The sequence below is a fragment of the Chlorocebus sabaeus genome, chromosome 12 (genome assembly GCF_047675955.1).
Source record: "Chlorocebus sabaeus isolate Y175 chromosome 12, mChlSab1.0.hap1, whole genome shotgun sequence".
NCBI classification, from domain to species: Eukaryota; Metazoa; Chordata; class Mammalia; order Primates; family Cercopithecidae; genus Chlorocebus; species Chlorocebus sabaeus.
Window position 1 is genome coordinate 2,119,919 of NC_132915.1, and position 12,398 is coordinate 2,132,316.

Below are 12,398 nucleotides of genomic sequence, written 5' to 3' on the forward strand. Positions count from 1 at the left end.
TTTAAATGAGAAATTACATTTTTATTGAATAAAAGCATTATACAAACATGAAAATATATCCAAATATTTGAATACATTAGTTTTTTTTTTGTAACTTTATATGCTTCATATAAAAGGATTGAGTTCAAAGCAGTATTGTACTTGCTAATAATTACCAAAATTCTGATTTTGCTATACTTTTCATCAGGATTTCTGGGACACTTCCCAACTAAACATATTGATTCCAGAAAAATAGGCCAGGCGTGGTGGCTCATACCTGTATTCCCAGCACTCTGGGAGGCTGAGGCAGGCGGATCACCTGAGGTCGGGAGTTGGAGACCAGCCTGATCAACATGGAGAAACCCCATCTCTACTAAAAATACAGAATTAGCCAGGCGTGGTGGCACATGACTGTAATCCCAGCTACTCGGGAGGCTGAGGCAGGAGAATCGCTTGAACCCAGGAGGCAGAGGTTGCGGTGAGCCAAGATTGTGCCATTGCACTCCAGCCTGGGCAACAAGAGTGAAACTCCATCTCAAAAAAAAACAAAAAACAAAAAAACCCCCTTATAGTTCCCTTTCAAAAAGCATACCGACCATATTTTAAATACATATTTTAAATATTTAAAACAAATTTTTTTCTCATAGCTCCCCCAACCCCCCCAAATCCTAGTGAAGTGGATAGCAAGTATGCAGTTTGAGAAGGTGCTGTGGACACTGGCTATATATCAGATGTTTGGATTGCCACACCACCTCTGAGTAAAGCAGTTAGGATGGAAAAGTGGACTGCAGCTTACATCATTTGCACTTTTGTGAAGGTTGTTATGTAGGCATAAAATTGTACAATGTTTAAAGACCTTTTCCTGGCCCTACAATATTAATCATGCTCATTATGTAACAGTTGGGAAATACAGAAAAGTACAGAAAAGAAAATAATAACACTGTAATCTTAACACAGAGATACCTACTGGCAACATTTTGGTGTTCATTGTCTTTTTCCTAAGCATACAAAAATACAAATATATACATATAAAAATGAAGTTACATTGTTGACAGAATTTGATATTTTGTCTTCTTCACTGAATACAATGGTCTTCTGCTGCTCTCCCGTCCCTTTATATATTCATCAGAATTTACATTGCCAAAAACATCTTTCATTGACTGAATATACCATAATGTAAAATAATTTAAATATTTATGATTTTATACGTTTTATAGGTTTAAAGTTATGTTTTGTATATTCATTTTTGTTATTTTGTATAAAATGTTAAAAGTTATAAAATGGAAGTATATATCACATTTTTGACAACTGATGCCTCCCAGCATGCAATTCAACTGGTTCAAGCCCCCTTTATGCTTCCCTAACTCCTCAAAGGCTGGGAAGGGACAGCAGGTTAGACACTGCACGAGGATATTGAAGGTCACATTCCAGAAGGTCCAGCTGAAAGTGACTGATTGCATTTGAAGTCACACATGGATAACTGAAGGTCTGTTTGTAAAGTTCACATGCTGAACTCCTACAAGCTGTAAAACAGAGTTGATAGGTTTGTGATCCAACCTATTCCTATCGCGGTGTATAAAATGGATGTTGTTACCTAGAAGAGAATAAGAATAAAAGGCTGAGGCATAGTAAGTATTATTCATCAGATTTACTGCTTACTAAAATCAAGGAAGCTTTTCAACCTTTAATTAGTCCAAAGGGAAAAATTAATTACCTGGCATGCATTATATTCTCTATATAATGCCATAATAATTTTTAATCATGGTAATAAAGTATGACAAGGATTATGGTTAAATAAGAGCGATACTTGATGTTTTATGAGATCCAAGGGGAAAGATTTTTAAATTATAACCTTCTGTTAGGTTTTATTAAATATAATTAAATAAAATGTCCTGTCGGATGGGCAGAATACAGAACTCCCATAGATATCAAGTTGGAAAATCACATCTGTTTCTTAAATCTAATAACAGAATAAATATAATAAGGGAATAAATCACTCACTTCAAAAAATCCACTCCCAAATACTGATTTAACAGGCTATCTGTTTTATAACCATAGCCCAAAAGAGGCTCTAAAATAAGGCCTTAAAAGACAGTCAGTTACAATACACTTAGATGTCCACAATCCTGACATCTGTTCAAATACAGAGTTTATACTTTACAATCATCAATTTAACATTAATCATTTAAAATCAAAATCTAGTTTCTGTTTGATTCTTGAACTCAAGACAAGAATTTTAACTTAAACTATTACATATAAGTATTATATAAGGCATGTTTTCTTTTTTTTTTTTTTAAGATGGAGTCTAGCTCTGTCGCCCAGGCTAGAGTGCAGTGGCGTGATCTTGGCTCACTGCAACCTCTGCCTCCTAGGTTCAAGTGATTCTCTTGCCTCAGCCTCCTGAGTAGCTGGGACTACAGGCGTGCACCACCATACCCAGCTAATTTTTGTATTTTTAGTAGAGATGGGGTTTCACCAGGTTGGCCAAGATGGTTTTGATCTCTTGACCTTGTGATCCACCCACCTCGGCCTCCCAAAGTGCTGGGATTACAGGCGTGAGCCATTGCGCTGGGCCATGAGGCATGTTTTCTAAGCACAGCTGGCCTTCTGCATCCATGGGTTCTGCATCCTCATTCAACAAACCACGGATTGAAAATATTCAGGAAGGAAAGGATAGCTGCATATGTGCTGAATATGTACAGACATTTTTTTCCTGGTCATTATTCCCTAAATAGTACAGTACAACAACTATTTACATCGCATTTGGTATTATAAGTAAACTAGAAGGCCGGGCGCGGTGGCTCACGCCTGTAATCCCAGCACTTTGGGAGGCCGAGACGGGCGGATCACGAGGTCAGGAGATCGAGACCATCCTGGCTAACCCAGCGAAACCCTGTCTCTACTAAAAAATACAAAAAACTAGCCGGGCGAGGTGGCGGCGCCTGTAGTCCCAGCTACATGGGAGGCTGAGGCAGGAGAATGGTGTAAACCTGGGAGGCGGAGCTTGCAGTGAGCTGAGATCTGGCCACTGCACTCCAGCCTGGGGGACAGAGTGAGACTCTGTCTCAAAAAAAAAAAAAGAAGTAAACTAGAGATGATTTAAAGTGCAGGGGAGGACGTGCATAGGCTAGATCCAAATACTACAGCATTTTATATAAGACACTTGAGCATCTCAGATTCTGGGATCCACTGCAGGTCCAGGAACCAGTCTCCCATGGGTGCTGAGGGATGACTGTATGGTCCCAAGTTGGCACACAAATGATGCTCTCCATGTGCTCTTTATTTTTTACTTATTTATTTTTTGAGACGGCATCTCGGTCTCTCGCCCAGGCTGGAGTGCAGTGGCATGATTTTGGCTCACTGCAACCTCCACCTCCCAGGTTCAAGCGATTCTCCTGCCTCAGCCTCACGAGTAGCTGGGACTACAGGTGCGTGCCACCACTCCTGGCTAACTTTTTTTATTTTTAGTAGAGATGGGGTTTCACCATGTTAGTCAGGATTGTCTCAATCTCCTGATCTCGTGATCTGCCCGCTTCTGGCTCCCAAAGTGTTAGGATTACAGGTGTGAGCCACTGTGCCTGGCCCATGTACTCTTTATTCTTACATAACAGAAGATGTGGACAAATGATTCAGAGACATGGAGATAACGGGCCAAAAACATCCCCTTTTGGGTCTGAGGATAGAAATAAGTTGTTCAGAAATATGGCTAACATCATTCTGGGCTAATGCATAGGATTCATTCTCATTAATCAGGGCTTCTTTTTATAACTAATCTGTTATAAATTCAGGAGAGGGAGGGAAAGGGAGATTTTGGCTATAACGTTCCAGCTGCAAAAAGTCCAAAAGTCGTATTACTCAGTCAAAACCCTCCTAAAAAATATGGTATTGGCTGGGCGTGGTGGCTCACACCTGTAATCCCAGCACTTTGGGAGGCAGAGGTGGGCAGATCACGAGGTCAAGTAATTGAGACCATTCTGGCCAACCTGGTGAAACCTCGCCTCTACTAAAAATACAAAAATTAGCTGGGTGTGGTGGTGGGCGCCTGTAGTCCCACCTACTCAGGAGGCTGAGGCAGGAAAATCGCTCAAACCTGGGAGGCAGCGGTTGTAGTGAACTGAGATCGCACAACTGCACTCCAGCCTGGTGACAGAGCGAGGCTCCATCTCAAAAAAAAAAACGTATTTATGAAAATAAATATTACTTTTATAACTCTTATAAGCTATGCTCATTAAGATGGACAGTTTTAAAGAGGAAGAAAAAGCAAAAAGATGATCTTACAATATAGTGATTTAGGCTTTTGGACCCTGTCTGATATGGGTGTTTGTTCCTTGCTGCAATGCTGGAACACAGTAGAGATCTAATCAGTTACAATACACTGAGATGTCTACAATCCTTACATCTGTTCAAATACATCTGTTCAAACACTTAGCAGAGACAAGCCAAAGCAATCTCAGGTGGTCCACACCCATCAATAAGTTGTTAACAGTGTGTGGCTTATAGTTGGACCTCAATCCCATTCTTTTTTTTCTTTTTTTCTTTTTTTTGAGAGGGAGTTTCCTTCTTGTCACCTAGGCTGGAGTGCAGTGGCACAATCTCGGCTCACTGCAACCTCCGCCTCCCAGGTTCAAGTGATTCTCCTGCCTTAGCCTCTCAAGTAGCTGGGAAGACAAGCATGCACCACCATGCCTGGTAATTTTTTGTATTTTTAGTAGAGATGGGCTCAAGTTAGCTAGGCTGGTCTCGAACTCCTGGCCTCAAGTGATCCACCGGCCTCAGCCTCCCAAAGTGCTGGGATTATAGGTGTGAGCCACTGTGCCCAGCCTCAATGGGATGAGCTGTCCCTAGCACTGACTTACTTGCTGACACTGAGTAAGTCTCCTAGTTTTGTTAGGTATAAATAACTACATGGATTCTTTTCTTGACAAAAAAAGCGTGTGACGATTTTCCCCTATTCGGAAATGGTCATCTCCACTGAACATTCCTGAATAGGGGAGTGTCAAGGCCATATACAGATCACCAACCCACAGGTGACTGTGAGGAATCATCCAGGCACAGGATGATGGACACGCTCATCAAATGCATAAACATCAAAATACACGGAAGCCTTTGAAAACAAAAGATGCCCCTCTACAAAAGCACAGCATCCTGATTGTAATACCAAGATGTCCATTTGTACAGGGTGTCTGCTTTATGAAGAAAATGGTGGCCTCTGGGCCGGGCACGGTGGCTCACGCCTGTAATCCCAGCACTTTGGGAGGCAGAGGGAGGCAAATCACAAGGTCAGGAGATCGAGACTATCCTGGCTAACATGGTGAAACCCCATCTCTACTAAAAATACAAAAAATGAGCCGGGCGTGGTGGTGGGCGCCTGTAGTCTCAGATACTCTGGAGGCTGAGGCAGAAGAATGCCGTGAACAAGGGAGGCGGAGCTTGCAGTGAGCCGAGATCGCACCACTGTACTCCAGCCTGGACGACAGAGCAAGACTCCGTCTCAAAAAAAAAGAAAAGAAAAGAAAAGAAAATGGCGGCCTCTGAACTTGTAAAAGGAACAAGACATCCACTGCTAAACCTGGACTTTGAATGCTTACCTGGACCTAAAATGAGGATTCCACCTTGCTGAGCTGGGTCTCCTTGAAAATCAAAGAGCGGGCCGGTCACTGCCCGCCACAGGCTCTGAAGGCTTCCTGAGAGTAGATTTGATTTTACGTGGGGGCTCTGTCCTGAAATGTTGAAAACTGTCTTTAGACGTCATTTTATATTCAATTTGATATTAAGAAGATAATGTATTTCTAGAAAACATTCTCTTTCTTCCTTCAAAGATGGTTTCTCACCTTTTACTATCAACATTTTGGCTCAGATCATTCTTTGTCCTGTGCAACACAGGGTGTTTTGCAACATCCTTGCCTTCTATACCCACTAAAAACCAGTGGCACCGTTTACCAAGTTGTAAAAACCGAAAACGTCTTCAGACAATGCCAGATGTCTCCCAGGGCAGAGAGGAGTAAATGTCCCACGTAAGAACTACTGCTTTAAAGGAAAACGTGATGACAGACCCACATCATTTTCCGCCAAAGAAAAATGTCAACTATAGACTTCTCAAATTAGCAGTGCTTTCCATTTTAATTCCCTGTTTATACTCTCTTTAGTCTCTCACTTATTAATAGGCAGCTACAGTCCTTTTCAAGAGACATTGTGACACAGACTGTTACGTGTTGGTCAAAACGTGTTTCCTCTTTCTGGGCTCACAGCGAAAGTATATTTTCCAGTCTTGGTTGCAGTTAGGCAAGGTATGTGACTACGTTACAAACAGTGAATGAAATGATCTGTGCTGCTTCCAGACCAAGCTCCTCCCACAAGTGATTCTCGTGTCCCTTCTACATTCTTGGAAGGCTTGGGTTGAACATGGCAAAGCACAAGATGGAAGGTGCCTGGATCCTGGAACTGCTGCTCAAGAGGAAAAGCATCCAAATAGAAAAACCGTTCTTGAAATTTAAGATACAAAGAAATAACCTCCTACCATGTCACGCTACTGAGACATGGAGGTTTAGCTGTGACAACAGCCACTGCAGCTACCTCTTCACTTCTCCTTGGCTGTCAGTTTTCTATTTCTGTTCTCACAGTGGCTGCTACTTAATTTCCACTTCGTCTGAGCAAAGAAACTCAGTCTCTTTACTCTCCTTGTAATTAATTTTTCTCCTATCCCTGCCATTTATGTCTGTCTTTTAGCTTTTTATTTTAATGACTATGCAGCCTTTGGCCTGCCTCATTTCCTAAGATTTCCAAATATCTATTATTTCCCTTCATCTCTTCAACTCTTTGATTTCTTTCATGTTTACATTATAATGAGCATTTATCTTACCAAGAAACAAATACAGGCTCCCTAGCATAGAGACTTGAGTAAAAGATTAAGTTTTACTTTGTTTTTTAAGAGACAGGGTCATGCTCTGTTGCTCAGTCTGGAGTGCAGTGGCACCATCATAGCTCACTGCAGCCTCCAACTCCTGGGCTCAGGTGATCCTCCCCCTTCGGCTTCCTAAGTAGCTGTGACCACTGGTTCATGCCACCAATCCTGGCTAATTTTTAAATTTTTTTTGCAGAGATGGGGGTCTCACTTTGTTGACCAGGCTGGTCTCAAATTCCTGGCCTCAGGAGATCCTCCCACCTCTGCCTCCCAAAGTGCTGGGATTACAAGTGTGAGCCACTGTGCCTGGCCTTGAATTTTACTATCTTATAGGATTCTATATGTGAAATAAATGTTCAGAAATCCAAACTCTCTCCTTATTTTTTAAAATTCAAAAAAATTGTTTGAGACAGGGCCTCAATCGTTACCCAGACTGGAGTGCAGTGGCACGATCACGGCTCACTACAGCCTCAACCTCCCAGACTGCAATCAATTCTCCCGCCTCAGCCTCCCACATAGCAGGGAGTAGAGGCACGCACCACCCACATAGCAGGGAGTAGAGGCACGCACCACCCACACAGAAGGGAGTACGGGTACGCACCATGCCCAGCTAATTTTTGTATTTTTTTGTAGAGACAGGGTTTCACCATGTTGCCCAGGCTGGTCTTGAACTCCTACACTCAAGAAGTCCTCCCACCTCGGCCTCCCAAAGTGCTAGGAATGCAGGTGTGAGCCACCACACCCAGCCCAAACTCTCTTCTTATGTTCAAAGAAGGGGTCAGTTAATATTTCAGAAATTTTAGAAATTCAACTTGAGATTCCATAGCTTAGAACTAAGTAATCTTTGTTGTCAAGCACAATCTAGTTTTGCCAGTTTGAATTTAATTCTTATGGGTCAAACTTCGTTTTTCAGTCTTCTATAAACCCAGTACTCCTTGTATGTAATGGCTTCATTTTCTTATTCTTCGTCTTTATAAAATAGGTACCATTAGTTTTAAATTATAATTGTGTATTTTTAGTGCCTTAGTTTTTCAAGTAAGACTATTCTGAGACTGACTTTGAGATTTATGCTTTATGTTTTTTTAGGGAGAAACCTTAAAAAAATCATTTTATGAGAACCTAATATTTTGTTCGGCAATGCAGTCCTTTAACACAGGTCGAAGTAGTGAAGATTTGAATACACCCTCTCTTATAATTACAAGCATATATTCAACTTAGAATTCATCTATTTACTTTGCAATTCCATATCTTTACTGTGGCAATGAATAGTGAGGTGCTACTAAAGTGAAACTCACAGTTTATATCTAAAGTGCTAAATTTTTTTTTTTGAGACAGAGTCTCACTCTTGTTGCCCAGGCTGGAGTGCAATGGCACAATCTCTGCTCACCGCAACCTCTGCCTTCCAGGGTCAAGCAATTCTCCTGTCTCAGTCTCCCAAGTAGCTGGGATTACAAATGTGTACCACCACACCTGGCTAATTTTGTATTTTTAGTAGAGATGGGGTTTCTCCATGTTGGTCAGGCTGGTCACAAACTCCCGACCTCAGGTGATCCGCCCGCCTTGGCCTCCCAAAGTCCTGGGATTACAGGCGTGAGCCACTGCGCCCAGCCCTAAAGTGCTAATTAAACAGACCTTACACATGCTGAGACTCTATTACAGCACATAAAAACTGTGTACCAAAAAGTAAGGTTCACAATCTGTACTGCTATGATTTCCTACACTAAAGAGAGAGAAACAAGCAGACTCTGTGTTTATGCTGGATCAGCATGAGTTCTGATCAAGTTTAGGTCTTTGTCTTTAAACATATCAATAAATGAGCCGGGCGCGGTGGTTCATGCCTGTAACCCCAGCACTTTGGGAGGCCGAGGGGGGTGGATCACCTGAGGTCGGGAGTTTGAGACCAGCCTGACCAACATGGAGAAACCCCGTCTCTACTAAAAATACAAAATTAGTAGGGCATGGTGGCACATGCCTGTAATCCCAGGTACTCAGGAGGCTAGCGCAGGAGAATCGCTTGAACCCAGGAGGCAGACGTTGCAGTGAGCCGAGATCGTACCATTGCACTCCAGCCTGGGCAATAAGAGTGAAACTCTGTCTCATAAAACAAAAAAACAACAAAAAAAACAAACAAAAAACATCAATAAAGGTATCATGCACCTCTGCCTCACAAACAGCTCCCAGATCCATCTCCTCCTCTCTATCCCCTCTTGAGGCCTTGCCATTTCTTTCTAGCTTATATCTACCCTACAACCCTGTCATGAATATCACTGGCTCTGGTTTGGCCAGCACTAATCCCTGCTCCACATGGGTTATATGACTGTCTCACTTCTCTGCTTCAAACACTTGTATAATTCCCCAACTGCTTCAGAATAAATCCAAACTCCTTGGCACATTACCCCAGGTTCAACATGAACTGGCTATAACTTATCCCTTGGCTCACACCAATTCCCCTAGCTGGGTCTTACACTCTGGCCAGAGGCAAGGACCTGTATTTTTCTGAAGGAGTCACGTTTTCTCATGCCTTTGTGCTTTTGCACATGCTACTTTCTGTCTAGAGTGCCCTTCCCCACCCTCACTTCACCCAGCTAACTCCTTTTACAGTGAGCTGAGACCATCTCCTCTGAGAAGCCCGCCCAGATCCTTCTCCACTTAAATTGCTGACAAAGGTATTTCAAGTCAGGAATGCCTCCCTCCACCACTGGCCCTTAGATGGCATTGTGATTAGCTGTTTGTGTCTCTCTCCCAGAGTAGACGATGACTCTGCGTGGTGGGGACTATGTATTTTACCACTGTCCTCCTGGGAGCATCCAACACAGTGGGTATCAGACAAGACGTCAATAATATTTATTCAAAATGATTGATTTTTGTTTGAGTTGAGTTCTCTTATCTGGCATTTCAGAAACACACATAACCAGTGCAACTCAAGTTTTCTAAGCTCTATTAATTACAAGGAACTGTGGCAAGGGCAGAGAACATAGATAATGTAAGGATGAATAAACATGAAACTTTTCAACTAACTATACTCTCTGGTCCCCTTAAATGCAATAATAGAGCATATAATGAAGTGTACACGCGCACGATCTTTATGAAAATCATTTCTGTTTTCACAAAAATGGAACCACATTGAAAACACTTTTGCAGCTTATTTCCATTGAACAGTGCTTTGCTAACAGCCTTCCATGTCATTACACCCAGAAAATGAATCTTCTGGAGCCTGGTGTATCTAGACCACTTATTAGAATAATAAAAAGCAGCCCAAGGCCGGGCTTAGTGGCTCACGCCTGTAATCCCAGCACTTTGGGAGGCCGAGGCAGGTCAGGAGATCGAGACCAGCCTGGCAAATATGGTGAAACCCTGTCTCTACTAAAAATACAAAAAATTAGCTGGGCATAGTGGCAGGCGCCTGTAATCCCAGCTACTCAGGAGGCTGAGGCAGGAGAATCATTTGAACCCGGGAGGTGGGGGTTGCAGTGAGCCGAGATTGCGCCACTGCACTCCAACCCGGGCAACAGAGAGAGACTCCATCTTTTAAAAAAAAAAAAAAAAAAAAAGGCCTGATTTATGAATTGACCATGTTTCCCTATGCATATATACACAAATATGAAAATACACCACCAGTGTTTTCTATTTGAGACATGTTATGTCTTACCTGAGGAGGCAATTTCTTCACCTCGTTTCATTCCCAATCTTTTATAAATTTCTCTCTCAGGATCGACATAGATTTCATGAGAATATCCAGTCAGTCTGCAAAAAGGCTGAAAAGAGAGAATGGTTGGAATTTTTATAAGAACAAATGAGAGAAAAGTAACGATACTCTAACTTCAGCCAATTTAGCCTACATTTAGTGGTTTAAATAATGTAATTTTTATGTCGGAAAAAGATTTTATTCTTTAGTCTCCCAATGTACTAGATATTTACCTCAATATGATGGTAGGATGACTGTCCAATCACTATAAGGGTGACATCTGCTTCCTTAGGAGGAAAAAAATGACATGTATATATTATTAGAAGGTATGCACATTTTATACAACATCCCTTAACCCAACTCTTCTGTTTCATTCTAATGCCACCTATAGGCTTCTAGAGGAATGGAATAAACAGCAAAATTGTGTGAGTTAATGCAAAGATACGTATGGTAAAATATTAATTCAGATGTTTCTTTTGCTAAGTAGGAATTTCAAGACTTACATGTAAGACCTAAAACTATAAAACTACTAGAAGAAGACTACAAAACTGCCACATGACATGGGTATAAACAATCATTTCTAGAATATGACCTCAAAAATACAGAAAACAAAAAGCAAAAATTGACAAATGGGACTATATCAAACTAAAAAGCTTCTGCACAGCCAAGGAAATAATCAACAGAGAAGAGACAACTCACAGATTGAGAGAAAATATCTGCAAACTCAACATCTGATAAGGGGCAAATTTCCAAAGTGTAAAAGAAACTCTAACAACTTTGCAAGAAAACAACATAGCCTGATTAAAAAATGGACAAAGGGCTGAGCATGGTGGCTCACACCTGTAATCCCAGCACTTTGGGAGGTCAAGGCAGGTGGATCACCTGAGGTCAGGAGATCGAGACCAGCCTGACCAATATGGCGAAACCCTGTCTCTACTAAAAATACAAAAATTAGCTGGGTGTGGTGGCACGTGCCTGTAATCCCAGCTACTCTAGAGGCTGAGGCAGGAGAATCACTTGACCCTAGGAGGCGAAGGCTGCAGCAAGCCAAGATTGGGCCACTGCTCTCCAGCCTGGGGGGCTGAGTGAGACTCCGCCTCAAAAAAAAAAAAAAAAAAAAAAAAAGGACAAAGGATATGAATAGCTCTCAAAAGACATACAAATGGCCAAGAGATATATGAAAAGATGCTCAAAATCACTACTCATCAGGGAAATACAAATTCAAAGTACAATGAGATATAACCTCACACTCCTTAAACGGCTATCAATAAGATGCAAGATAAGTGTTTGGTGAGGATGTGGAGAAAAAGGAACTTTTGTATGCTGTTGTTAGGAATGTAAATTAGTACAGCCATTATGGAAAACAGTCTGGAAGTTACTAAAAAATCAAAAATAAACTATAATATGATTCAGCAGTCCCACTACTGGGCATTTATCCAAAGGAAATGAAATCAGTATGTTGAAGAGATATCTCCACTCCCATGTTTTATTACAGCATGATTCACAATAGCCAAGATACAGAAGCAACCTCAGTGTTCAACAATGGATAAATATAAAGAAAATGCGGTATAGGCTGGGCGCAGTGACTCACGCCTGTAATCCGAGCACTTTGGAAGGCCCAGGTGGGTGGAGGGGTCAGGAGTTCGAGACCAGTTTGACTGACATGGAGAAACCCCATCTCTACTAAAAATACAAAATTAGCGGGGCATGGAGGCGCATGCCTGTAATCCCAGTTACTCGGGAGGCTGAGGCAGGAGAATCCCTTGAACCCGGGAGGCGGAGGTTGCAGTGAGCCGAGATCGCCCCATTGCACTCCAGCCTGGGTGACAAGAG

At 41.9% G+C, this 12,398-nt stretch overlaps 1 protein-coding gene across 1 annotated transcript in view; it reads right to left on the minus strand.

Moving 5' to 3' along the window:
- The window catches only part of PRXL2C (peroxiredoxin like 2C), a 14,204-nt gene continuing 1,806 nt past the window's right edge, over window positions 1-12,398 (minus strand). The window contains exons 3-6 of the mRNA XM_007969892.3: window positions 10,799-10,852; window positions 10,530-10,635; window positions 5,568-5,699; window positions 1-1,573 (exon numbers count right to left, since the gene is read on the minus strand). Coding sequence (XP_007968083.1) covers window positions 1,446-1,573; window positions 5,568-5,699; window positions 10,530-10,635; window positions 10,799-10,852 — 420 coding nt within the window. The 3' untranslated portion in view covers window positions 1-1,445. The remainder of the gene's footprint in view (window positions 1,574-5,567; window positions 5,700-10,529; window positions 10,636-10,798; window positions 10,853-12,398) is intronic.